The sequence below is a fragment of the Falco rusticolus genome, chromosome 1 (genome assembly GCF_015220075.1).
Source record: "Falco rusticolus isolate bFalRus1 chromosome 1, bFalRus1.pri, whole genome shotgun sequence".
Taxonomy (NCBI): domain Eukaryota; kingdom Metazoa; phylum Chordata; class Aves; order Falconiformes; family Falconidae; genus Falco; species Falco rusticolus.
In genome coordinates this window covers 69,283,568-69,311,442 of record NC_051187.1, presented here as the reverse complement: position 1 = coordinate 69,311,442, position 27,875 = coordinate 69,283,568, and the positions used below count along the sequence as shown (strand labels likewise).

Here is a 27,875-nt window from a genome sequence, read left to right as displayed (position 1 = left end):
ATTTTTTTAACAATTAAAAAACACATTCAGGGTATTTTTCAAGAAGTCAGACACCAAGGTGTGACCTGCACAGCAGGTCAGACTATATGTCATCTCTGTGTGTAATCTTCAAGGTCTGTTGAGCATACTTAAATGTATTTTCACAGGATTTAGAAGTGTTCGCCCCGTTAGAAATGTTCACGTAGACACTGACAGATTGTAAAGTTTGAATATTCTCTTTCTCTAAGTAGCTTGTGTAATTTAATGTGGGTGGATCCATACCTCGTAATGCCTAATATCTGAAAACACTGCATGCAGATGTAATGACTAGCAAGTATTTGTTGACAGTTGCATTATTTTATCAGAACGACTAAGAAAAACTGTGACCACGAACTGTTTGTGTACTGCTTCTACTACTGTGGTTAGAACTGAGAAGCTAAAACTACACTTTATTTGTCCTTGAATCTACACACTGATCTAATGTCCTGTATCTGACTGGTTTAGAAAAATGTGCAGCACATCTCTCAGCTGCAATCACTGCTTCAAACTATGAAAGAAATGTGCTAGAACAGGTCTTGCTGCAGGGGCATGTGACTAATCTTGCTGTTTTCTAACCATACTTTCTTCATCTCAGTTTTCAGAAGATAGTGTTATGAAAGAAAAAGGTTGTTAATAACTATGCATTCAGAAATAGCATGAGAAGATAAAATGTATAAAGTAGTTATGGTTAAAAAGGTCTAGATTATATAATAACTTCTAAATAATACGTATTCTGTTGTACTCCTAATTCCATTCTCTCTGACATTCTGTGCAGGTCAGTTAAAGTTTCTAGGAATACACAGGAAGAGACAGCAGTGCATCAGGAGCCTACCAGTGTGTATCTCAGGATAAGAGAAAGGACTCTAGGTAACATGTAAGAAAGCAATTTCTGAGAGTGATTGTACTGGATTTTTCAGCAGGGTGGAGACTCAAGTCTCCTCTTACATATATTCCTGCTTTGGGGCCTCGACTCTGGCATTTCTGTGTGTATTGTAAGCTTAGCTTCAGGAGTTGTCACAGAGCGCTCTGAAACCTGGGAGCTGCGGTTCAAACCTCTTGGACCGAGGAGGACCTGGAATTGTTACTTCCCATTTTCAAAAAGGGTGCCGCAGCTACAAGCTTACAAGTTTGGCACACCCTTTGGTTTTGAACTGGAGTTCATGTTACTGAAACAAGTTGGGTGTAGCTTAAGTGTGCCCTGACCAGCTTCCACATGTCTCACTGAAGCAGAACACCAAAAAAACCCGCTCAGGTCCTCTACTGAGACTGAGGGAGGGAGCTTTGTGGCCACAAAGGTGCTCGTTGTTTTGATGCACCTCCAGGGGACGTTCTGGGCTGTTCTTTTAAGCTTGGCTGCTTAGAGCTTCCTAATTATGAATTAAACAGATGTTTTTTAAAAATTTTCAAACTGAAGTTGAAAAAAAAACCTAGAAATCCAATTTAAGGATTTAAATGTAAGCCACAACAGCTCCAAAACATGAGGTTTTTTTCCTCATGTATGTAAAATTAGTTTGCAGGGTGTTACAAAGAACCTTTGGGGTCAAAGTCATATGTGGAGTAGGTGGAACAGAACAAACCTTACTTCAACAGCGAGCATAGTATGAGTCCATGGGACAGGGCAACTAAAATGACCTGAATTGTTTAACTAGGAGTGGTTTCAAAGCAGTTACACAATTTGCAGCTGCTACTTTCTGCCACCTGAGGTCCTCTTTTATCCCTGATCAGTACTGTTCTGCGGACACCGTGCAAGAATAACGCATGGTTGAGGTGTTTCATTGTAACTCTGACAGTGAAAAAAATTTTTGAGAAGCATTACATAAAGCTGTTTGTATTGACTTGGAGATCAGTTACTGTTTCATATCTGCAAATGATTTAGAACTGTGATTGCTGGGCTTCGGGTAGACAATTTATTTCTTTTCTTACAATGCCCTGTACTGTGCTTTGTTGCTGCTTTATCTGCTTTGTTAATGTTCAGCAAATTCTGCTCTGGTAGTGTTTTTATTTTCAATACAAGTCTCTTTTCCCTCTGACTTGTAAAACACATAATGGCTTGTGATTCTGCTGCCCAAAATTAATTTTCAAGCTTGTTTCTAAGCAAAACAAGATGAATGAAAGTATTTGAGAGATGCAGTGGCTTTAGCAATTTGGTGTCAGATACCCTTTGGAAACAGAGGGGATCCTCTTTCTCAGAGATGCTCTTACACTATGTTTCTGATAGTGAAGAAGACAAAATCAAGTAAATGGCTCTTCATTCTCATGTTAGCCAATATTTTTCACAGTCTGTGGTAGTTTTTTATGTGGTTGCCATTTTAGCTTTCAATTTAAAAAAGCAACACAAACAGAAAAAGGCAATGACAGTCTCCTTAGAACTGCAAACTTTTTTTTTTTTTTTTTTTTATGTTTGATCTAGCAGTGTGTAAACTGACTGATGCATTTCCTTCCTGCCCCTTTCCAGTTCTTGGTTTATTATTCTTCTCCTGTGTGTTGATGGGAGCATTTGCACATATGTGTAGCGAGCCAGATCAGGATATTCATCTGGCTGGGAAAATAAACAAATTAACAAAACCAAAAGTAGTGTTGCAGTTTTTTGCTTTGTTTTGGAGCTTTTTGCTTTTGGGGGAGATTAGGAGCAGTCTTGCTCTTTGTTCTACCTTGCTACCTAGCTGTCCATGTGGTTACACTGGCACAAAAGAAAGGATGCCAGGATGTCTTTGTCCTTGAGACAATGCTCGGCCAACCACAATCTGATTGATCTGCTCTATGTATACGTGAAGTATTTCTGCGTTTTGTAAACTCAGGCTTCAGAAGGAAAACACAGGCGTGATTTTGTAGCATCTGCCAGCCTGGAGACTTGTATAGCGGTTTACAGCTAGTGGTGTAACAAAGGGGATATTTATACCTTCTTGAGATTGGAATGAAGGTGCATGTTGTAATGGGCCATGCTCTCGTGGGGCAGGCCTTTTCTGGCCAAAGCATACATTCCCTTGTTTAGCAGGCAGAAGCAGAAAACAAAGTCTCTTTTGTGTTTCCCTATGGATTTCTTTGCAGATCTAGTTTTTAAGGGTCAGGGATTATACTTATGCGTTCAAGTATTCAAAAATATTGTGAGCTGTTGTTTGTCAAACCTACAGTGTTATTTTCTTTATGCTTATGGATAGCAGTAGTTATGGAAGCTACAATCTACAGAAAGATTTGTAAAACCAGGTGGTATCTTTCCTTTTAGATGAACATAAATGGGGAAAAAAGTACAAACCTTTCTGACTTCAGATACAACCAGATAGGGTTTTTCTGTGCCACCTTTTTAGAACTGTGTCAGTTTACAGCTCTGTAAGGCACGGAAGAAGATTTCTTTTCGAATACGTTTTTATTCTGAGTCAGCAGTCTATGTGCTTTTTATGGTCAATGTGAACAAACGGGCACCCCTAAAGGAATTGTTCCTCTCAATCCAGAATTAGAAAAAATCAGATTAACTGTAACTCAATGGTGCCCCTATTGGGTATAAGAGTTTGGGATGACACACACAGACGCGAATGCCTGGCATGTAGAATGTTAGAACTACTCAATAAGTGAAACCTAGCTTATACTGCTGTACTCTATGATAGAATTATTATTTTTTTCAAAGGTGGTGGTGTAAAATATACCGCTGCTAAGGTAAATAAAAGATGGTGCAGACAGGAAAATATTGGAGGGGCAGAAAGTTCTACTGAAGTAATTTCAAGGGGTTAGTGAACAAGTAAGATTTTTAAATAGTGGGTCTTTCATTGCTCTGACATGGTCTTTGTACATGACTTCTGAAGAGCGAATTCATTTTCTTAAGGACTCAGTCTTCTTTGCAAAACAGGCAGTTGAAAACATGAGATGTTGCTCTGCAAAATATATAGGCTGCACTTAAACATACTGACTGGTTCACTGAATAAGGCAAGGAGTCATAAAAAAAAAACCAAACCCAAACAGGTGTGTGATAAGTTAATTCAGCACTGCATACTAATGCATTGCTCCAAAGGGACAATTACCTTAAATCTGGCACTTACTCAATTCTGAGTCCTTGACTTTCTTTTAACTTAACCTCTTGACTTCCCCCCCCCCCCCGCCATGGGTAATTTCTGATTTAATAATCCTCTATCGTGTGCAGGTGGTGCTGTAGCAATCCCTTCTCGCCCGTGTTTCAACACCGAGTAGGGCAAGGGAAGGCTGTTATCCCCGCAAGGGCACGAGGTGGGGAGCCCACAGCCACAGTGGCTGCAAGGTGCCTTCCCGCTCCGGCTCAGCGAGGGCAGCGCCCTCCGCGCCGCCAGCAGCGGGCAGGGGGGGCCGCGCGCCCATTCCTGGGAGCGGGAACGGTAACTGCGGGGAGCGAGCCGGGCTCACCTGCCGGCGAGGAGCCGCCGCTGGCCCCCGTGCCTCCTCACCACCCAGCCTGCTGGAACAGCGACCCGGCCCTCGGTGCGCAGCGGGGGTGGGCGGGCTGCCATCTTCTCCTCGGGAGGAGGGAGAGGGGAGGAACAAAGGAGCCTTTCTGAAGTAGTTGGCGATTGGGCTACACCGAAGTTGGGTTGGCAGAGCAAAAGGAAGGTGGCGTAGCCCGCAAGTCTTCCGTCCCAACCACCAGCTACCTGTTCCAGCCACGACAACAGGGCACCGGCTGCCCGAGGGCAGGCGTTACCCGAGCAGGTGGGGCAGGTGCGAGGCTTGGGAGCCCCCGGCATACGGGGGCCTGGGCTTGTCCCGACGGCGGGGGCGCCGAGGGAGCGGCTCTGAGGTGCGGCGGCCGGGACTGGCTACCGTCCCCCCTCAGGCTGCCGCCGGAGCATCCTCGGTACTGAGATGGGGAGGGCGCGCTGCCGCCGGTGCCCGCGCTGCGTAACGGCCGGCAGCCGCGAGAGGAGAGGAGAGGGGAGGGGGCGAGCGGCTGCGGCACCTGCCCGCCGCCCCGGGCAGCAGGGCGCTCCCCAGCGGGGCGGGCCAGCCTCGGCGGCCTCGCCCCCTGCCCCGCTTACCCAATCGTGTCCGGGCGTGGGCGCGGCCCTCGGCCGCCGTAGCCAATCTGAGCTACCGGTGACACAAAGTGGTGCTCTCTGCACGCGCTTTCAAGGCCAGGAGAAACTGGCACCGGCAAAGCCCAGTCAGAGCGAGGGGGGGCGGGGTCGGCGCAGACTGGAGCCCAATGGGAGGCCGGGAGAGGGCGGGGCAGGCTGCCCGGGGCAGGCAGAGGGAGAATGGCAGGAGCCTCGTGCAGTAGGAAAGCAGGACTTGCGGCCCCTCAGGGCGGCCCGAGCCAATGGTTGGCGGCGGTGGGCGGGGCGGGAGGTGTCCCTGCTAGGGCGCCGTGATTGGGAGAGGGGCAGAGGGAGCCGGGCCGGGCAGGGCAGTGTGTGCGCTGCACGAAAATGCACTCGGATGCCGCCGCTGTCAGTGAGTAGCGGCGAGGCTGGGCCGCGCGCTCCCTCCCGTCCGCCGCCGGCACGCGGCGTCACCGGCCTGGTCTTTCTGCCGGCGGGCGCCGCCGCCTGGGTGGGGGCGGCTTCTCCTGCCCCTCACCGAGGAGGCTCGGTCGAACGCTCCGCCGGGGCTCCCGGTGACGGGGGAGGGCGTCGGGCCTGCGGGTGCGGAACCGGCGGGGAGAGACGCGTTGTGCGTACCTGGGGGGGAGGGGAGCTGCTGCGGGTACGGCGGGGGCCCGCGGCCCTCGGCGGCCTCCCCCGGGGTGCGGAGGGGCCGGGGTGGGGCGGTAGCGGCCCGTGTGGTGGCGTCGACGGGTGAGGGGAGCAGCACCGGCGGGGGCTGAGGGCGCTCGGAGGGTGTGACGCAGTTTCCCCGACCCGGCTGGCGAGCGGGTGAGGCCGCGGCCGGCCCTCGAGGCTCTCGGCGGGGGAGCCGGGGCTGCCAGCGGGAGGGCGGGCGGGGGCTGCGGAGCTGCTCGGCGGCCTCGCTACGTGGGAGCGGTGCGCTTGCGGGGGGGAGGTACGTGGCGGTTGATTTAGCGGATTCCGCCGGGCCGGTGCAGGAGAAACGGGCTGGGAAGGGGACCGGGGGCCGCGGCGCATTGTGGGAGGTGGAGTCTCCCCTGCGGCTGCCCCGCGCGGCGGGCTGCTGGCGGCGGGGCGGGGGACTACAACTCCCAGCAGGCGCCGCGGCGCCGCCCCTCCCCGCGCGGGGGGCCAGCGGCAGCCCGGTACCCCACGGCCGGCGCGGAGCCCCCGGGGCCGGCGCGGCCTGCCCTCGGCGCGGGGCGGGACGCGGCCCGGGGCGAGGCCGTGTGGCGGCGGGGCGGGAGTAGGGGCGGGAGTCGGGGCGCCTGCTCTGCCGGGGCGCGGGGAGGGCTTTGTCTCCGCAGTGTAGTTTCCGGCTCTGCTCGGGGCAGGCGGGACCGTGTGCTGTCGGCGGGGCAGGGCAGGCTGCCGGGCGCGGGGGGTCACACACCTGCGGGGGGGCCGGGGAAGGCCCTGTCCCCTGGAGGGGTGAGGCTGTCATCCCGAGCACAAAGCGGTGTCGGCAGAACGATGTTCCCGATTCCTGTGAAATCTGCCAGGAACATGTTCTTACTGTGCAAGGAGTTGCTGCTCTGAGACACTTTATTACTGCGGAGCCAGCTTATGGGAAAGATAATGGAAATGGAAGCTTTGATCCTACGTTAATGAATGATGGCCTGATTTTTGGACAAAGTCCCGAAAGCAATTATGGAAAGAAACGCTGCATGAGGCCTGCCTGGGTTTTCTTGAATCCTCCTGCGTTTCTCAAAACAAGAGATTGCACGGGGGTAGCCTGGTAAAGGCTCTGACTGTTAAGTTTTTAGAACTTGAGTGGTTCTGGTATATTTTGGCTTTATATTTAGGGATCGTTGTATGTTCGTGGCTAAGGTAGCCATTAAAGCACAAGTAACTGCCTCGTATTGGAAATGGAAGGATAATTATTCTAGAAAATGCCTTCTGATCAGTGTCTTTTGTCATGTGCTCTATCCAAACAGAAAGTGCAGATCTTCATGATACACGTGTGAGCTGCAGTTACACATATTCCAGTGCTCCCTCATGTAGAATGTTAAGACTCTGTGGTGATTTTTTACACTTATCTGCATAAAACAAGAAGAGTGCTGTTTCTCAGCCTTCAGCTGTTACTGGCTTCTTTAAAAATGTCCTTTGGCATGATTGAATCTTTCATGTCAATAGTTTTTTCTTTTTTTTTGGGAGGGGGAGGTGGGTGGGGTGGGGCAGGGCACAGTTTATGGCCTTGTGTATGTATTATTTTAAATAGGAATGTTGTCCTAAATTAACCTCATTATCTCTAGCTTCATAGTAGTTGGGTTTTTTTCCTCATTGATTTCAGTGCTTGAAACTAAGTGTTAGCAGCATGTCTTTACACATACAGAAGCTGGCTTACGATTGTTTCTTGATTGAACATTTCTTTTGAGCCTTCTTTTTGATACTTGTTAGATTCTTAAATGTTCTTATGATATAAACTCCATTAATACATTTTTGTTCAGTTTCAATTTTACTTTCCAGGACTGAATATACTCCTTTCATATTGTATGAGAAACATGAACTTTCCTTTTTTCTGTTGCAAATGTTTGCTTAAAAGTTTCTTGCAACTCCAATAACTGTAATTTGAAATGTCTTTTCTGTGCAAGGCCATGCAGTAAATTTGATTAGGCAGGTAAACAGTCTTCCTTGCTCCTTTTGATTTTTTTTTTTTTTTGCATCAGGATAAGATTTTGTTTATTTGCAGCACTTGATTTAAATTTTTTTTGTCTGAGTACTTTTGGTGCTAACTTTAAGCGAATTATTAATCCAGTATTTTCTTTCATTTTTTTCCACCTTACTTTGGTAATATTGAAAATAAAGACTTTGGTTTTTTTCAAAGCATTATTTCCTAGTTTTGTTTGGGTCTTTGAAGCAGAAGAGGAGGACTTCCTTAATTTGTCTGTCCTGTGCTTGCCAAAAAACATTGCACTAGGAAGTACAGTACATCCCACGAGAACATACAGCTCTTCTCTCCAATCTAAATATTAGAGCATTTAATAGTGTGGTTATTTCTTTTGCAATAAATAAGACTACTAACAAGCTCTTCAACCAGAACCCTTATTTCAAATGTGCCAGCATTTTTCCTATACTGTCCAATTAAGCTGTCTTATTTTAAATCATAGGTCTGAGATGAAACAGAATTTCTACTTGCGGCTCATAAAGAGAGAGAAATAAATATCAGTTTGCTTAGTGTTTTGTATATATGTATAGTTGTGTATATATGCATATATAAATACACATATTGTTAGAGCTACAAGGCTTTTAGCTTGTCCTCAGGACAAGCCCTGGTGTGACATACGCTTTGGTATGGCTTGATGCAGATGTGTGGCTGCACAGACTGTGGGACTCAGTCTGCTGCAGCTGCTCATCACTGCCCATTAGTTGTAGATTACTGCTTCCCTTGCTCTACTGGTGAAATGGTTTGCAGGAGCACTCTCTGATCCACTCAGTCAAATGTACCTGGGTTAGCTCTTGCTATTTACTTAAATTGTCTAAACTGACAGGGTTGGTTGGTTGTTGTTGTGTTTTGGTTTTTTTTGTTGTTGTTGCTTTTGGTTGGTCTTTTGCCTTGAGTGGTTTGTGGTGTTTGCAGGGCTGTAGGGTCAGTAATTTTTACCAGAGAGGAAGAAGCAAACAGCTGGGGCAGTAATGCTTCTGATTGGCATAGCTGTTCCTAGGCTGCTGCAGATCCATCATGACGAATCCCAGATCTGCGTGGTGCTGGATACCCTAGTAGTGCGTACTTGAGAGGGTTGCATTTCTGCTGAATTAGCTAGAGCACAAGATACAAAGTTTTTATTAGCTTTATGCCCTTTGTGGGATGCCAGATGACACCTAATCTGGCATGAAGTTATGAGTAGTGCTGGCAAACAGCTTTCAGGCCATAGCAGCTGATGATGCAAAACTCACTGACACTTTTTTTGAATTAATTTGATAGTCGAGTAAGAGTTAGACTGGATGAACACTTTTCATCAAATGGGTGCAAAATTTGTTCTGTATTAAGTGCTTTGTAGCTCAGTTTCCTGTGTTCTTGAATTGTAGACTGAAAGAATGTCTCTTCACAGTTGGAGTAACATGGAGTTGCTGAAATGCTGTTTGATTTGGTAATACATGCTTTAGAAACAGATTTAAAGTAGCTGTAATTATCCACTGCTTTTATTCATTATTTTCCAACTGTGGCTGGTCACTCCAGCTTTATATTATATATTCTGGCAAGAATCTCCATTAGGAATGCTTATCAAATACATGTAGTAGGTATACAAGTGGTATTTGCAGCAACAGAAACACATTTTGCACCAGAAATACACTTAGTGTTAGGTCTTTTTCTAGAAAAAACAAAACACCTGAACAAAACCACCCCACACCCCCCAAACCAAACTCTGACAACCCCTATGAGCCAGTGTGCAGGGGGTTTTATCCTACATGTTCGTATAGCAAATGTTGGCATAGCTCTTATTTATTTCAGAGTCTATATAAAGTAAATGGAAATGCATTCAAACTAAGGTAACAGTTATACAACTTTTGCGCTGCTTAAATTGCTCCAAAATTTGCAATGAACTTTAGGCTGCCGTAGCTCTTTTTGTAAACAAGCCTTCAGATTAGGCTACTTTTAAAATATCTAGTTAGACCAAAGATTTGTTCATACGGGAAAGAAAGATTAATGCTTTTCCCTATTTATGTAGCATGCAGTAATGTTAAAATATTTTGTTGCAGAAAAAGTGAGTAACTGATTACATGTGGTAATACCAAATGTTAGAGTTAAATGTGAACAGTTTATCTTAAAATGGTAAGTAGGGTGTTTTTGTTTTTTTTTTTAGTGTGTTTAGTCATTTCAACCACATCTTGTTGTTTGGGCTTTTTGCCGGTTTTCTTTTTTTGTTTGTTTTTGTAATAGTTTAAATCACTCTGTGTTTAGCTTTAGAACATTTTAGGCTGTTGTGTTTGGCAAATGTACACAAATTTGCAGCTGTGGGTTTGGATGCCCCTGGCATCAGCAGTAGCTCTGAGCTTGGTGCAGCTCTGTATGCACATACAGGAGAAACATCCTGCAGCAGCACCATGTTTTAGCTTTAATGGCTAGGCCCTGTTGCTCCTCAAGCTAGGATGGATTACCCCATTTAATTGCATGTCCTTACTATCCAGGCTGGAATTCACTTCTATTTTCCTTTGCTTTCTGAATCGTACCCGGTGTCCAACCCCACCAAATCAAGGGAGATCCTACTTTTCAAGCCTGTTCTTCTCTGTCTTCCCTTACCTGCATGCTTGCTCTTGCATCATGGGCTGGGAGAGAGAGGTCTTTTCTGCAAGCTGCCCCTGCTAAAGGGTAAGGGTGTCACTGCCTGTGCAGATTCAGCTACAGACACGCTGGAAATGAATTTTTAATCCTGTCTTTGACAGGAGTGCAGAGTCAGTTCCTAGTTGCTCTGTACTGTGGTTTGGGAATCTCGTTTTTTGGGTGTGTTGCGCTGTTTTTGTGTAAATAAAACTGATGCACCTTTTGTTTTCTGTATTTAGTAATGAATATGAAATTGTGCTTCCTGAATATAAGTATTGAAGGCTTTCACCAAATGTAGGTTTCAGATCTGAACTTCTAAGTTCATTAATCAATATAAATTATCTTACCGTTAGGGTAATTTTGTAAGACTACAGAGCATAAAATGGTGTAGTTCACAGAAGATTAAATAATTCTCTTTTTGATAAGTAAAGTTTATTTAAAACTGATCAAGAACACAGTACTTTGTTTCAAATAATAAAGACCTTGTAATAGTACTGGAAATAATAATTCAAAGGAAACCGATTAAATAAAAGCAAAAGCGTAAACATCCCACTTTAATTTTCAGGAATGAGTCTGTCTAGTACGTGTTTTCTATCTATTTTTTTTTCTGTGAAGGTTAAAGAAAATTACCCACAATATTTCTACTGAGTCAGATCTTAGCAGTAATAAAATTACTACTACAACTACATCCATAGTTAATTTTTAATACAGAGTTCTATCTATAGCATTTATATGGCATGTCTGTCTAGGATAAATATTTTTAGACCTACTGTTACTGTGAGATTTTGTATAGATACTCTATTTGCTCAGAAAAATAATCTAGAATCTTTTAAAGGAAACTTGAACTCAGCTGCTGATTTGGTTTAGTACTATTGTTAATTTTTCACTAGGTATTTAGTAGATTGTAGTGCACTCTGTAGATGTGTTTTGTCCAAGCTTTAAAGGGATAATTTTGATGGTGGGAACTAAATTAAAGTTTTTGTTCAGGCAGGTACATGTGTATGTGTTAGTAGGCACTTTTAAAGGCATTCATTTATGGTTTCATTTGAATAGTTTGGCAGTACATTGTTCCCTCTGATAAAAAATTGGATTTGACCTTTAAAGTTTTTTCATTTCAGATAAGGAAGTGGAGTATTCAAGTTCAGTTCGCCTGTGTCATTTGCTTATATTTAAGAGATCTGAGTTTTTTGTTTGTTCATTGTATTTGATATGTTTGCCTTAATTGAGGGGATGTAGAACCATTTTTGTCTATAGTTTGTTATGGAAACAAGCCCAGCTAGCTGTTTTTTCTTTCGTCTTACCATAACTATCAGGTCTGTAGTGTAAACCCTAATCTATAATATTTTAAAAGTTATTTTTTAATTGTTTGCTTTTTACTTTTAAATTGCATGTAATTGTGACTAATGGACTATCCCAGAATTTAACACTTAACAGTAAGTTTTAATGATAAACTATAGACAGGATTTATGTTTCATGATACTAGGTTAGCTCTGGCATTTCTTTCCTTTCTGGATTTGCAATTATTTTACTCAGATTTTTTTTTTCCCCTGTAGCTGTTACATTTTGAATTACTGCAGAGTGTTTAATAAAATTTTGAAACTTCTGTTGCTTCAATCCTTGCTAATGCCTGCATGAAAAGTAATTTAATCAACAAAATATGTACACTTGTTTGACATACACCTCTTAAAGTCAGAGCAAACATTCCAGCACATCTCTTTTCAGTATTCATGAAGCAAGCAGGTTTCCTTCTTCTGATCCTGGGTCAATAAACTGTGTGCTACTTTACTAGAAACAATTTTTTTCTGCAGGAAAAAACCCAAAATATTTTCAAACCAATTCATGTGCTTTGAAACTCCTGTATTCAGGTGGAAAATAGCTTCACACATGATGGCTTTCTTCATGTAAAGTTCATATAACGAGCTATTGAGTGTGTAGCTTCATGTGATGCATCACTTTTCTCATAGTGGGGCTCGGATACTGTTTAACACATTGCTGCTGCCACGAGAGACTAATTTGCTCCCACTTGGGAGGACCTTTCCTATTTCTTGCTCTAACTCTGCTTATCTGGTGTTCTGGTGATCTTGGTGATCTTGGAGATCTGATTCAGAACTCCTTGGTGATCTGATTCAGACCACTGAGTTGGCAGGGTTTATTTGTTCATATTTTTTGCAGCTAAGGTTCCTGGGGTGGTGGGCTGACCAAGGGGGGGGTCAGGCCAGCACAACTTGGAGGCCGCATAAGCAAGTGCGGAAGTTCGGGAGGTGGAGGGGATAGTGCGTGTTCCTGAAGCATACAGTTGCAGCCAGCTGTTGAATCGCTTTTCATGTAGACTACACCATTGTCCCCTTGCTAATTTTCACGATGATGTTATTGGAGCATAGGAGGTGTTCCTTTTTGGATTCTGTTTCTTCAAAACCTTTTTTTCAAAATATGCCTTTTCAATGGGATAGGATACTTCGTGTATTTTGCAATATAGATATAGCAGACACTGTAACCAGTTCAGAAGGTGACCCAAACTGTAATTTTTAACTTCCATAATTCAAGGCCTGCTGCATGTATTTGCCTTTATAACAGTTACTGTAAAAGAAACCTGGGTTTGGTTTTGGATAATATTTCTACTTTTCAAGCTTCCCCTGTGGGAGAGAGAAAACTTTGGACTCTGGTCCTCTGTATTTGTACAGATGAACCAGTCTCTGTGGAACTAAGGTGTGACATTTGTTGTATAAGAGCTGTAAAATATATTTGTGTAACCCCTCTTAAGTCCATCATGATTATGTAACTTATTTTTAAGTAACAGCTTAAAATTGTAAGGATATTTCCAGTGGATGCGTGAAACATACTGGTATGATGTGCTTTGAAATGCCTAGGAATGTCTTATTTCAAAGGCAATACCTAATACATATAATACAAATTTTAAAATACTTTTATATTTTCTATCTAGACTACCATCTGAAATTATTGTTTGATACTAGTTTAGAATAAACTATCTGCTCAGTGGTCTCAGCTTGCTACCTTAAGATAGAACTAGTTTCTCTAAAGACTCACGTTCTTTATAGATTTTAGGCTGAGCAACAACAGAAATTTTAAAGTTCATATTCCACAAAGCTTAGTCTGATCTGGCAGTTCACAAAATCTTTTATTTTAACCTTGCCCTTCTCAGAATGGCTTTTATATTCTTCAGACCCCCCCCCCCCCTTTTTTTTTTTTTAAATTCCTTTATGTTGCATTGAAGGTTGACTAAGAAACTCGGGGTTGGTTTTTTGCAGAATGGTTCTGCTTAGTATTGTTTGACTAGCAAAAATGGAACTATTGAGCACTTAATGTAGGAAGAAATTAGCACCTGTTCAAAATGCAAGATCTTCCTATCGTATCTTGGTAAGATGATCTGGATTGTCTTAGACTTCATGTAGATACGTACATCTGAAGTTGGAAACTCCCATGTTTGGCACTTCTGATTTACAGAAACTGTATTGCTGGGGTGGTGGCTTGGGGACAATACTTTAAGAAAAAGGTAGCAATTAGTGAAATGATACTCTCTAGCTAACAGAATAAATGGAATGCATGATTGGTATCTTTTAAATATTTTTTTTTATTGTTCACCACGACAGAAGAATTCCATGACAATGTCTGTAACAAGTACACTTACGGCAGGTGGTTCCTTCAGATCCACTTTTTAACTTCATGTCAGTGTGGCTCGCTGAACTGGGGATCTGATATTTTATGACAATTTCTTGACCCTTAGATTCTCGGTCATGTTAAGAGCATGTTTTGAGAGCATTCGTTTGAAATGCTAGGAATGGAAATGTGGAAATCATGGGTTTGACCTTACTTGCATCTTTTATCAACTGCTGGGAGAAGTCAAATCAAATGTCTCACAGTAGAAATGCTCTAATGCATTAATTGAGTGGTTACATTAGGTACATACAACTTCACACTTACAGAAGAATTTTGCTTGAAATACTTTGCTTGTTGTATAACACGTCTCTGTTTAGAGTGGGTTTGCACATGAGTTCTAGTAGGGTAGCTAAATTACTTGCAGTTCAAATGGAAATACTCTATAGTAGTTGGCTGTCTTTGATCCCTGTCAGCTGGTCTGGGTCCAGCTTCTGAGCTTCTTGTTGGTTTGCATGCTGTCTGGCTGGGTCACAGTTGATCTTTTTTATAAGTACTTATTTTCCATTTTTGTCCTTGATGTTTCTAGCAAAAATAGGAGATTTAAAAGAATAGAGAAAAATTAGTCACTTTTTTCAGCTGAAGCTAACTCAAGTGTTTTATTTTTGGAGCATGGAATCAAAGTTAACATCTATGCTATGGCTTCTTTGCTGAAGTGTCAGAATATTTCATTTTCAGTTTTATTGGCTCTGGTCTTAACAGCTGCTGGATTGTGACCTTTGGGTTGTTATAGAAAAGTCATGTTTCAACTGTGTAACTGTATTCCAGTCACTTAGTTTTGCAAGGCAATTATTATAAAGAAAAATATGGGTGTATGAATAAAATCACCTTTTTAAAAAACTAGCATTTTTAGTAAGATTTTAGAATGTTACATGGTATTTAAATTGGGTTTGGAATAAATGAACAGAAGAACTGGGTAGCATAGAAATTAAAGCGATTCTCAGTTCAAAGAAAAGTAGTTGTGTATATACATATATATTTAATATAATTTTGTATTTAGCTGTAGCTCTCTTTTGCTGAGGGTCACCCATGCTTTAAGAAAAATGCATACGTAGAATATCTTTTACAGATTTCACTTATTACACTTGGTATTGAAAATGTTGAGGCGGCTTTTATTTCATAGTTTTGTGATGATTTAATTAAATGACCAGAACATACTAAGATCTAGGTTGCTACAGCTGGAAATCAGAGAGTTTAAAACTTTTTTTTTTTCACCCCCATCTCTAGATTTTCAACTGAATTCTCACCTGTCAACACTGGCAAATATTCACAAGATTTACCACACCCTCAATAGGCTGGTAATGACTTGCCATTTTCTTTTATCAGAATAGTTAGGGATTTAGTCCAGAATGTTTTGTGATTGTAATTAAGTGATTACACTTGTAAAAACTAGGACTGCCTTTTTGTAGAAGCTGTTAGTTTTGAATCCCGTAAGAGATAAGCAGTATTAGTAAAAGGTGAAAGATTATACTCTGGGGGTCAGAGTGGAGCTTGAGCACTGTTCACTACAATATTGGATTTAGATGTCTTCACAGAAGGAGCTTTCCTAGATACACCAAATAATGGTAATCATCATTGTTACCCAGTTTCTTACAGTTCCTGTGGAAAACATATTGAGTGAGCAAGCTTTCCTCTTACAACCATACAAAAAGTGAAATGATGATATTTTTTTTTAAGACTATCCCTGCTTGTTTGTTATGCAAATGCATTTGTTTATTGCAACCATAGCTGGAAATGCTGATATAGCTTCTGTGTGTACACCGACAATTTAATTGAAAAGACGCTGCCTAAAAAAAAGGGTAATTTGCTTCCAAGATTTCAGCTGGTTTTTAATCAGTTTTATTTAGAATATGTAGTGTGTTTGTCATTAAGCAAAGCCAGTTCTGAGGTGGATGGTAAATTCAGTGTTTCTAATGCTGTTTATTAATGGAATTGTTCAATACAGCAGTGCAAATTTCTCCATCCAATGGATAGTTATTTCCACTCAAATATAATTTGATATGTTGATTTAAAAAAAAAAATATTCCAATTTAAAGATTATCCTTGAACTTTTTAGGTAAATTTGCAAGGGTAACTTTTTAAATAAATATGAACGGAAAACACAAAGGCTCTGCAGTGCTAGCTAGATGCTCCTCAAGTAATTAAGATTAATATTAATATCAAATAAAGGTTAAAAACATTACTGAACAATGAAGATCACCATTTTGTTTAACTCTATCATTCCTACTCTCTTGCAGAATCTGACAGAGGACGTTGGTCAAGACGATCACCAGACAGGTATTTATTAGGGATGTAGTAGAAATGAATTGAAACAATTTAAACATGCTTCATCAAAGTTGTCTCTCTAACATAATTGAAAATGGTATTTTAGAAGGCTAAGGGAGTTTTAGAAAACAAGTGCCAGGATTTTTTAAAGTTTTCTTCAAAATAGATGTTTGTGCTTTTTTTTTATCCAATTGTGAAGGACTCACACAGGTTTCAGCAGTATGTCATTTTACTATTTCTTGGTACTTTAGAAGACTTTATGGCAAATTGCTCTCACTCATTGGACTCAACCCATTAGACTAGCAGAATATCCATGTTCTTAGAGTGTTTTGACTCTTGAAAGAGCTTTAGTGAGAACAGAGCAGAATCAAGACCTCTTGTGGCTATTGTGATGCCTGTGACCGAGTTTAAATGCTGTGCTCCAAACAACCTGGCTTTTTGCTTGGGTGGTGTTGATGCAGATTGTTCCTGTTTCAGTGTCTAAGTCCAAATCTGTTTTCTGTTAAAATAAAATGTCATCATTTTTCAAGGCCTTCATCTCAGGTGCCGTGTAGTAGCTTGCTGCCATTCTTGATTCATCAGCATTTGTGCTTTGTGACTTGGTATCTTGCAACATTTGTTACCTCCTTTTGCACTTACTACTTATGAGCTGGCATCTTCCTTGATTTTCTTCCTTCCTTCCTTCCTTTCTGTGTTTCAGGCGTGATACCTAAGGAGGAAGGAAAATAACTTACTGGCTTCAAGCCCTGATCACTCAGCAAAACTGTTCTTTAAAACTGACCGTATCTGTCCTACCATCTGTCTCAAAGTTTTTCTCTATCCTGAGGTGTTGGCTATGTTTGCTGATGTTACCTTGAGAACTTAAGAAAGAGGGGAGAGCTGTTAGCTCCTCCTGATGATTTCTGGGATACACTTATATTTCCAGCGCACTCTTAGCCTAGAACAGTGAGAAGAGATTGCGTTGTTTGGGATCTGACAGAGCTCACTTTGGGCTTACGTACCTTCCTCCATGTTGTGACAGGTGACTTTATTTCATAGTCGAACTATCTTATCCTAGACACAAAAGGCTTCTGTCAAATATTTTCTAGAATATTTTTTTTTAATTTTCATGATACTTGAAATTGGCTGATTATGTAAATGAAAAACCTCTGCAAAAGAGGTTGAGGCAGGTAGTTCAAGATAGTCAGAGGTTTTACTCTCTGTGTGTTAGAACTGATGTTCTGTCCCGTCTCCTGATGGAGGCTTGGAATTTTCCCCTTGGTGATACAGGTCCTCAAATTAAACACAGATCCATAATGATTTCATGTATGAAAACACATTCCATAATTTTTGTTTACTTTTGATCACAGAAAGCTGTTGTGAAGCATTGAGGTAGTCCCTTTCTGTCACCAACCAGTAAGAGTAGGTGTGCTTAAGGTATTTGGAATTTGTCTTATGTCTTGCCTAGCACTTCTGTCATAAAGGTCAGTATAAGAAATTAGCCTCAGAGCATTCATTATCTCTGTTGGAAGGTGTTTGAGCATGTTACTGGTTTTGATGAACTGCTTTATATTGCCTGCATCGTGTTGTTCGAATTGAGACTGTCTCAGAAGTTTAAACATGCCCATTGAATGAGTTTGGGCACAAAATCCCAGTAAAGAGTGTAATTTTTTAAAAATGATTTAACTTTTCAAACGAGGAACAAGTGTGAAATGAGAACTGAAAGTAGAGGCTGACACTTGCAAGCTCCTCGTCTTTAGATTTCATTATGGTATTTCTTAAGCTTCTGCCCTGTTTTATGTCTCCTTGTAGAGGAAGATGAAGCCCCAATGTCTGTGTAACTTCCAGGCAAATTCAGTTGGAATGTGTGCTTGGTTTTCCTCATACGAGGACAAATACATGTGCAAGGAGCTATTTTGGCCATTGTGAATGTAGTACAATGAAGTCTCCCGTTTTTGTTTTGTATGGGACTTGACACTCCTGAAACATCTTACTGGAGAGCCTTATCTAAATCTAAAAAGAATTACTTTTGCAAATTGTTTGATTTTGATATGTCTAAATTTTTGAGTCTTCTATTTTCCAGTATTACTGACTACATAGTAAGAAGTGTCAAGAACTATTCTTTTGTTACGCAATTTATAGAACTTCATGGGTGCTATGAATTTGAGATTCCATGTCCAGAACTCATTTGAAAGTCATGTTAATAACTTCATTTCAAAATATTTTTTGAGTGTTGCCAAACCCATCTAAATATTTATTTTTTTTTTTTAGTTTTGAGATTTTTTTTTCGTTTGTTTTTTTAACACCCAGTTTTCTGGAGCAAACCTTAACTTAGATTACTCCTCATTTTCTGATATAACTGTCCTAGTTAATGTTACTAGGTTGTGGGCCCTGCTTTTGGGATGACTTAATAAATGCATATCTAAATTTGTTGAGATTTATAAAAGCTATTTTTAAAAAAATGAGTATTTCAATTTTAGGTTAATACTTATTACGAGCTCTTAATGCATATTACATTTATTTCAAAGCAGTTGTTCTGAGCTAACAATAGATGTACTGGACATCTAAATTACTTTAAGCAAATTATATCTTTTTAAGTATTAACCAGGTTTCCTTTCTGGAACTAGATCTTAGATACCTAAGAGCTAGAGGGTGGCGGTTTCAAAATTCCTTCAGTGATTTGGGACCTAAGATGGATCTTGCTTCGAAATTCCAGTCACCTATAATGATTACAGCCTCATAAAATGTGTTAGTATTTGGTGTGCATGTATATCTGAAAAATAAGGTAGGCTGTAAATGTGTCATGGGCCATTGCCTTTTTAGCTGTTTGTAGGAGTAAGAAAAGCAGGCATTCAGATTCTGTAAATAGTTTCTTCTAGTATGTATATGCATTAACTTAGAAAACTCTCTAGAATTTGAAATAATAGTTGTTTCTATGTCATAACTACAAACCTAGTGACTTGTTAATAGCTTACAGTTATGATTTTGTTATTAAATTGTGACCTATTTACCTATCCAGACTAAAATGTCTTTAAAAGTAAAGTACGTTTCCTGTTGTTACCTAGCTTTTTTAAAAGAACAGAGGTAACTTCTTCCAACAAAAACAAGGCTTCATTGCTATTCTTGAGGCTTGTGGGGGGAAGAAAATTACTTTTGCCTCTACTATTTTTTTTGTTTTAGAGAAGAAAACTCTCTTGAGTCCAAACCAATTCTGTAGTGTGGAATTCAAGATAGAGAAGATGATTTTTCCTTTTACAACAAGATTGCAAGTTGTTTGATGTTTTGATGAGTCCCTTGGTTTTCTCATCTTGTATCTGAAAAACGATGATTGTTAACTGTGCTTGTGGTGGTCTTGTTGCATCATTAAGTGAGCAGCTATATCTTTTCCAATTGCTTCGGCATTCACAGTATATAATTTTTCCTTTGAAACGTCCCTCTAAGCATCAGAAGAGCAGGATTATTCACAGGCATTATCTAGAGAGAAGGTGAAAATTACATGTCTGTAAATCACTTCTGTAGGGACATAGCTTGTAGAATTCTCATTTATTGACCTCTGCTTTTTCTTTTTGTTTGTTCTGGTTTTGTTGCTATGCTTGGAGTGTCCCTCCCATGTGGTGATTATCTTGCATATTGGTTTAAATTTCTTAGGGTGAATTTTAGCTCTTGAGTTGATATTTCCCTTTGGTAGCTTTGTCTCCTGCAAATTTGTAAGTACGGAATAGAATGTTTGGCAAACAACATTTATACTCGGCAGGCTTTTGGCTGATGGTGGCCTATTCAGCAGCCATTTGGAGGCTCTACCTTGCAAATGCTAGCTTCAAGTGTCAAAAAAACAGTGAGAACTAGGAGGGTTCTGCCAGTCTTGAGTTGAGACCCAGGAGTAAGAAAACTTTGAAGATAATCACATCAGAGAAGCTGCACTTGGTAAGTAAAGTTCCTGTCAAAACTTTGCATGAAGTCAGAGGAAGCTGCATGTTCATTTGCAGATGACCAGACCTTTGGGAAGTGAAATGAGTTGTGAAAGGCTAGACCTAGAAATGACATTGGAAAGCTGTATGTAGGAAAAGTTAATATTGATGCTACTTAGTGAGCTATACACCAAAATAAGAAATTGCAGGAATTTAAACAAAAAAAAACACACCAACCCAAACTCTGGTAGTGTTTAGCTTTAGATGGAAATAAGACATGGAAATATTCTGCAGATTGAAGCCTCAGAGTTTGTTACAGGGAAGTAACTGCCCTTCAAATTCAATATACTGATTCTAGTAATAAAAGGAAATACTTTTGAAGTCACATTCTTGTACTGTGTTTTTAGTAGTTGAGGGAGATCGTTCAACAGTTAAAACGTAGTGAAGACTTGGTCCAAACCTGTGTTATTAATATGTTAAATCTCTGAAAACATGTACAATGTATTCGTTCACCTGGTGTCTGTGTGTGTGTTTGTGGGCGTGGGGGGTGTACATATGCATTTAATAGCCTTTTGCCAATTTATGAGCTATCTCTTTTCTTCCTTTTTCTGTCAGTTTGAGAGCTGCAACTAGATACATTCAAACCAAGAAGGGGTACAAGTTTTTCATGTGAGACACTGGAAAAATTGCGTTATGGTGAATTCTATTATCAGTTTGAGACTTTAAAACAAGTTCAGTGATCTTCCTAAAAATGGCTTATCATTTAATGAGGAAAAGACTTCAAGCAGGAATTCTTGGGTTAAATTTTTTGGTTTGTATGGGGTTGCAGATCTGACAAAGTGGTTTCCCTGTTTTATAACTGTTGTTTTCACTTTTTTGTTTACTTATTTTCACTTTTCAATTTATTTTTTGTCTTTTGCTATGCCTTTCTTTTCACATAGGCCTTGCATATTTCTTTTTGCAATCAAATAAGCAGTAAGCTGCACAAACCCTGGTCGGGGTGGCGGGTGATGGTTTTTCTTGCATTTTACCAGCATCCAATGCCTGTAGCCATCATAAACAGGTTTTTTTTTTTTAATAGAAATGCATTTTTAAACAATCAAATCTCTCTCAAAGGAACGAGATAGCTACAGGTTGTACTCAAGTACATACATATTTTCCAAAATTAGGTGTTCATTAGCACACGTTTTCATTTATTGAGTTTAGTGTGTGTCCAAGACTGTTGGCTGTCTCTAGCCATCTGTTAAGTTCTGCTGTCATCTTTAGTGTTTCTAGTTTGTGTAGGTGTTCAAAAAATACTTACTGGCAGAGTCTTTAGAAGCTTGATCTAAAAAGCCATAAAGCATCACACTTTCTATAACTTCTGGGAACACAGTTTTGTGGTATCATTAATTTGCAGGCGTAATCAGATGGCTCAAATGTCGTTCAGCAGGTCAGGATCCTTTGTTTGTTAAATTTGGTTTGTAAAATGTATCAGGTGTGCTGTGAGTTTTTGATGGTCTCTGGCTTACCTGTTTCAAATATATCTTGATATTGGTGAGAAGAAGATAAATATTATGGTTAATTTTGTTTTGTAACGTATTCTGGACAGTGCTTCTACAAGTATAGTCTTCTGACATAGCCATTAAGATTTTTTGATGTGATAGTAGTTTATATAGTGTAATTCTTGGAAAATTTTGATAAGTAGTTAAATTATAATTTGAATTTACAATACTCATAAAATTCTTTTTCTGTAAGATAGTGTAGGTATGGCCATACTTTCCTAGGAGGATGCTGTGGTGGGGGAGCTTCGGGGTAAAAAAAAAAAATAAAAAAAAAGGACCATATTGGAAGAATTTTTGAATTGGGAAGAGTATTTCTTGAACTAGAGAGATTAATTTTCTTAATAGAATTTAATATAAAGGTAAGAACAAAGAAGGTGTACTAAGTGCAAAAGCTTTATTAGTTGAAACAAAATTAGTTCATCTTGATGTAAAAACTGGTCTGAACATGTTGCCTAATGCTAGGAAAAAAATCCATACTTTCATATGCATAACAGTTTCAGTGCATGTTTAAAATAAAGTACATGTAGCAAAGCCTGTGAGGCTGTAAGGTTCCTTACATGTGTTTCTCCTATAACAGGAGAGAGACTTTCAAAGATACGAAGAATAGGTAAGCAAAAGATTGCTGTTAGTATTTGTTGGGAACTGGGCCTCTGATTTCAGTCTGCTCCCTTGGTGTCAAAAAGTAGTTGAAGTTTTATTGCTTGCTTCTGTGCTGTGACTTAAAAGATTTTGTGGATGTCTTAATAAAGCATAGCTAAACTTGGATGCGGTTGAAGCTAAGAGAAGGTAGCTTAGGCATGCTGGAGTTCTTCATATTTTCTTGCAAGTTTCTTTGGCATCGCTTTGTGTCTGAATTTTTATACCTCACCTCTCTCTTCCTTTCCTTTTAAAATTCTCTGCGTAACACTTAGAGCTTTGATAGCTCTTTGAGTTGCTCTTACACACACCTTTCTCAGGTGTCCGTGTGGTGTTCAATACATGAAAGTAGGACAAAATTTTGCCTGGAGTGTTAGCCTACTGTTTTCATGAGACAGCAATGGCAATTTAATGACTTGCTGTGGTCAAAAGGGCTGGTCCTGTGCTCTTTCTTGTGCTAATTTACAGAAAGTTGTTATTCTTTTTTGCTTGGGTTAATTATTCTACAGGTTTGGTGAGCTGGATTGGCACACTGAAGAGTCACCAGGGACATAGGAGTGTGTGTAGCTGAGAGAGAAGGGGAGGGAAGGATTGCCACTTGATTGGCATCAGTGTCTTGAATTGGCTGTTTCCTATTTGGGGACCCTTATTCTTTGAGAACTATCCAGATGATACAGCCAGCCACTTACGTTTTTTTCCCCCTAGTGGTTGCTGAATGTCTCTTCCCCTGTCCCCGTCCCTGCCAAAAAAAGAAAGAAAACAAGAAACCAAAACCAAAGAACGAACAAACAAAAAGCTTTCCTACCCCGTGCTCTCTGTGTCATGAAAAACTTGGGCCTTGAAAATAAAAAGGTTCTGTTTTCTAGAGGTAGGTGCTCTAGTTTTTGAGTCACATCTGTATTTCAAAAAGTAATGAACGACTCTTAGAAGTTCTGATTTGAATAAATGGCTAAAAATAAGGATGCCTTTTTGAGGACTTAAATACCTCTTTAGGATAGTCTCAGTTCTTTCCTTTTGTTAGACTGAAGTAGCAGCACTACTGTACATTTTGATACAGTGCTTTTGGCCTTAACTGAAATCTGGTGATAGAACACCATGTAAAAGTGAGACGGATTTTGCTATTGAAAGAAGACCGTTTCTTTTGTACTTTTAAAATCCACTAACTTCCCTTCCCTTCCTTTCCCTTTGTAATATGCCTATTAGTGGACACAGTTTAACTGGTCTGCAACAGTTTCATTTCTTGTACTGGTGTTTTTAATTCCCTCTGTAGGAAGTCTCCGGTCTTGCAGTTCATCAGACTGCTTTAGTAAAGTGATGCCTCCAAGGAAAAAGAGGAGACCTGCAGCAGGAGATGATTTATCTGCTAAGAAAAGTAGACATGATGGGTATGTCATCTTACCATGAGCTAAGACTGATGGAATATCTAAAGTTGAATAGCTGATATGATCGTGTTTTTAAATACTAATGGAAATGGTATTCAAATTCGCTTGGTTTCTCAACGTGGAACCATAGCCTGTGATTGAACTGTGGGATATTGATAAGCACATCTAGGTTCAGTTTGCATTTCACCTTTTTCTAGTTGTACAAGAAGCTTATAGGGAAATTCTCCTTGCTCTAGTTTGCCAGCTGTCAAATAGACATAGAAGTTGGTTTTGAACAAACAAGTAAGAGATACAGTAATATCTTTCTGTATACATGCATAAGATCTGGATTGGGCATTCTCAATTTGCAGCCTACCAGAAAAGTGAATGTAGTTGTAGTCCACTCAGCTTTCATTTGAAGCCCTGCTAGTCTCTCCCTGCCACATTGTGATTTGACGCTGATTGTGTAAGGGAAAGGTGAAGATTGCACAAGCAAGGTGATAGCCAGTGGTAGAGTGGTGATGGAGGCGGTGCTACTCAGCTTCCCTCTGGGCAACAGAAGTGCAAGCATGTTACAACTGTGTGCATGAGCAGTGTGTATTCTTTTGGCACGAGTGCTGCATAACTGAGACTTCTGTAAGTGTTGGATTTTCAGTATGTGTATTTCAGTCAGCCTCAGTCATTCAGAAATCCTCAGATGTGCTCCTTGTGTGCAAGACAGTCGCTATTTATATGCCCTGAATTCAGAGCTTGTGGGAGTATGGGACTGTATACTCCTGCATGATAGGTGCAGGACTGTCCTCACGCTGAAAAGTGAGTGACGTTTGCAGCCAGAAAGTTTGCCACTGCGTCAGTCAGTGGAATTTGAGCTTTATTACGTTCATGTATTACCGGTGACTCAGAAAACACATGCTTCCATAACAAGTAACTTCAGGAAGGGAAAAGATGCGTTTCTCTCCTGTCAGGCTGGGTGCTTTTCTTTTTATTCTCTAGCATGAGTTAGAAAAATGCTGGTAGCCAAATCAAGACTCTGGTTATGCCTCTGTGACTCCATTGTGTTTAATAGGGTTGCACAACTGTAGCTGCACTGGAATTTATTAAATGATCTGTTGATGCAGAAGAAGAAAGAGATTTCAACTCTCCCTTTCATTGCTTTGCATATGTAACACCTGCAAGAACAAAAGAGCAGTATGTGTTCTTAATATTTTTTTTTGTTGCTTTTCAGAAATAATAAAATACAAAAGCTAAATAGTTGGTCAGAGGACATGTATGCATATCTTTGAATAACCTGTCGATAAGGGAGTGAAACAAGGACAAAATGTTTCTGGAATCTAAGTAGGGAGGTTCATGAAAATTGACTCCACCTCCCTTTGCCAAGGCACTGATGGTAAAACAAAACAACCCAAACCCCCTAGACAGTAAGGTTGTCTGTAAGTAAGAGATACTGATTTGTGTAATGCAAATATGAAAATTAGGAGAAACTGATTTCTTACTCTCAGTAGTATGTATATATATAATAATTTTAAGAGCTTTTTGAAAGCATAATTTGAAGGATTTTTTTTAAATTTGCCTTTCAGTTTATAACTAATGGATCTAGTCCTCATTCTACTGCCATGTAGTGCTTTATGAAAAAGACTGCAGCCCGCTTTTAGAAGCGGAGGTGAAATCAGATCTGGTCATGGGCCACAGAGGAATACCCTTCTCTCCTGTGGTTCCAATTTTTATCTCTCTTCCTTCTTTTTTGGCTTTCCCTGCTTCCCACTGTATGTTTCTTTTCTTTTGGTCTTTAAGAAAACAATTTTTATTTCAACTTGACTGGCAGTATGAAATCATTTGCTGAACATTCAGTTCAGTCTTGGAGCTCTTATTTTCTTTCAGGGAAGGATTTCTTCAAATTTGGCTTATGCCCCTGTAACCTTTTGTGAACAAGTTAGACAAAGAGCAAGCTGCCTCCCACTTCCATGCTTCTTTGTCAGGCAGAGCTCACGTCTGTCATGTTTGGTCTTTGGAGGTCAGGTATCTCAGTTTGTCTAGCAAAAATCAATCTGAAATCAGGAACCTCTGCAGCAGTGGGCTTTGCAAATAACTAGGTCTGCCACAGCAGTTTGTATGCGGAGAATGGTGTATACAATAAACCCAGTATAGATAGTGCAGTGCCAATTCATGGAATGAGGGCTTGTAGGCCCAGTACTTTACCGTTGCCTCTGTTTTAGTGGCATACTTCTCAGAAGCTGTATATTCGTAACTCAGGATAAACCTTCAAGGGACTTTAGCCTTTGTGGGTCCTGTATTAAGCAAAAAAGGTAGTAAGCAAGCACCTGTTCTTGAATGTCTTGGTTTCTGTGAAAAAATACGTGTGCTCTCCAGAAGAGACCGTATTTCCTAACAGAGATGATTTGTTACTTCAAATGTTTATGGAATTATGCAAGTTTTGTATGTTTCTCAGTGACAACTTATCAGGGCGACATTAACGAACTGATTCAGTAATGACAAGTCTCCTATGTGCTTTCAGTGTGAAAATGTGAGGTAGTAGTCTGAAGATTATCAAAGGAGCATCATCATTAACATAATTGGTGTTATAGCTGAGACCAAATGTTGGATTCCTCCTGGTTTGTCCATACAAAGGAAATACTATTTTTTTTTTTTTTTATCCTTACATGGGTAATTTTGTTGGGTGATGTTTTCAGTCTTCACTATTTGTGTTGTGTTCCTATAATCTCTTTTTGACTATGACAGTAATATTTTTGAGATATGTATTCTTTCTAGAAAGTTTATTTCAGCAAGGCTCTGTGGCTGAAATACAAGATGATTTCTGGAGGCTCTTATCATACGTTTCAACGCATCTGATACCAGGGAGCTTGTTAATAGCCTTCACACTGAGTTCTGGGCTGTTAGGGATACAACCTCATCTTGGAAGGATTAGTGGAATAATGGCAGTGGGTACTAAGGGAAAACATTTATAGGAACAAATCTAGTTGTTAGTGAAGTCACTTGGAAATGCTGATTGCATGCACAGACTGATGATGGAAAACAAAGATTCCAAACATGTTCTTTAGCATCCCACCCTTATTATATAAGAGCTTGAATTCTGTTAATTAATGTTTATAACTTCACCTTGAACCATGAATGGCAGTGTTTCAGTGGGAGGGAAGTTTTATACCAGATAATGTATGATGAAAAGAACTGGGTGCATTTATATCTGGATAACAGTAAGGTTTATCCTGTCTTGGAGAACAGCCGTTGAAAGTAAACAGTTTAGCATACACTCACCAGAACATAACGACTTGAAGACTTAGTTTGTATTTTCTTCTTGAGTATCACAGTCTTGACTTTATTTTACTTAAAACTCTCACAGTACAGGCTATTTCTACATTGAAGTTAAAAATACATTTTCTGTACATTGCCATTCCATCACTATGTTAAGGGTCTTAAGAAAGGTAAAACAAGTTTTGTGTAAAGATACTTGCTAGATAGGGATTACAGAACTCATTGTATAATTACCTAATGCTCTGCATCTGTTACACAATCTCTAGCCAGATACTAGCTTTTTCTTTAGGGAAAAATGAACTCTGTAACGTAATGTCTTCTCTTTTTTCTGATAGTCTTATTTAAAAAATAATTCTACTCCTTATTCCAGAATCATGCTTACAGTATTGGATATTTGGACCTTAGAAGGATGAAAACTAGGAATATTTATCTGCTTCCCTGAAAGTTATGTTTTCAGGCAATTAGATCTAGAGTCTTAATTTAGCCTGTATGTGTGTATGAACCACATAAGGGCTTATTAACATGCAAAATAGATTTTCTTTATTGAGTAATAAGCTCCATACTCTATGGTGGAAAAACGTAAGTTTTCAAAACACAGTCTACACACTGTTGCTAACATGGGAAAGCGAAATGGCAGTGTGTTAAGCTTGGAAGTTTCCAAAACCTGTAGCGTTGAGAGGATTTTTGTTCTGTTGTGGTTTACTAACTGGTTTGCTCCTGCCCCGTGCAGACAGGCTGTGTTACCAGCTGTCACGGGTATCTAGACCTTATTCATTGAAGTAGAGATTTTCAAGTACGCACAGGTATAATTTTGCCTGTATCTACACCTTTGCAGTGAACTTCACCTAATAGTGCTGAAGAAACTTAAACTGGATGTGTGACTATCATCATGTACACTGTTATACATACTGCTCCTTAAGTAAGCCTGATGAAGT

The 27,875-nt window shown here is 40.3% G+C and overlaps 1 protein-coding gene across 12 annotated transcripts in view; it reads left to right on the top strand.

Annotated features, from left to right (window-relative positions):
- The first annotated feature begins 5,299 nt into the window (after positions 1-5,299).
- Positions 5,300-27,875, top strand: part of DCUN1D4 (defective in cullin neddylation 1 domain containing 4) — a 38,770-nt gene continuing 16,194 nt past the window's right edge. Inside the window, exons 1-6 of one of the 12 annotated variants that reach the window (XM_037383327.1) lie at positions 5,326-5,430; positions 13,575-13,683; positions 15,208-15,278; positions 16,218-16,257; positions 19,979-20,148; positions 23,583-23,697. In XM_037383327.1, the coding sequence (XP_037239224.1) occupies positions 23,627-23,697 (71 nt within the window). In that variant the 5' untranslated portion in view covers positions 5,326-5,430; positions 13,575-13,683; positions 15,208-15,278; ... (1 more) ...; positions 19,979-20,148; positions 23,583-23,626. Of the gene's footprint in view, positions 5,431-13,574; positions 13,684-15,207; positions 15,279-16,217; positions 16,258-19,978; positions 20,149-22,253; positions 22,284-22,354; positions 23,181-23,582; positions 23,698-27,875 lie in introns of those variants that run through there. The other 11 variants (XM_037383318.1, XM_037383269.1, XM_037383373.1 and 8 more) reach the window with 11 other exon arrangements.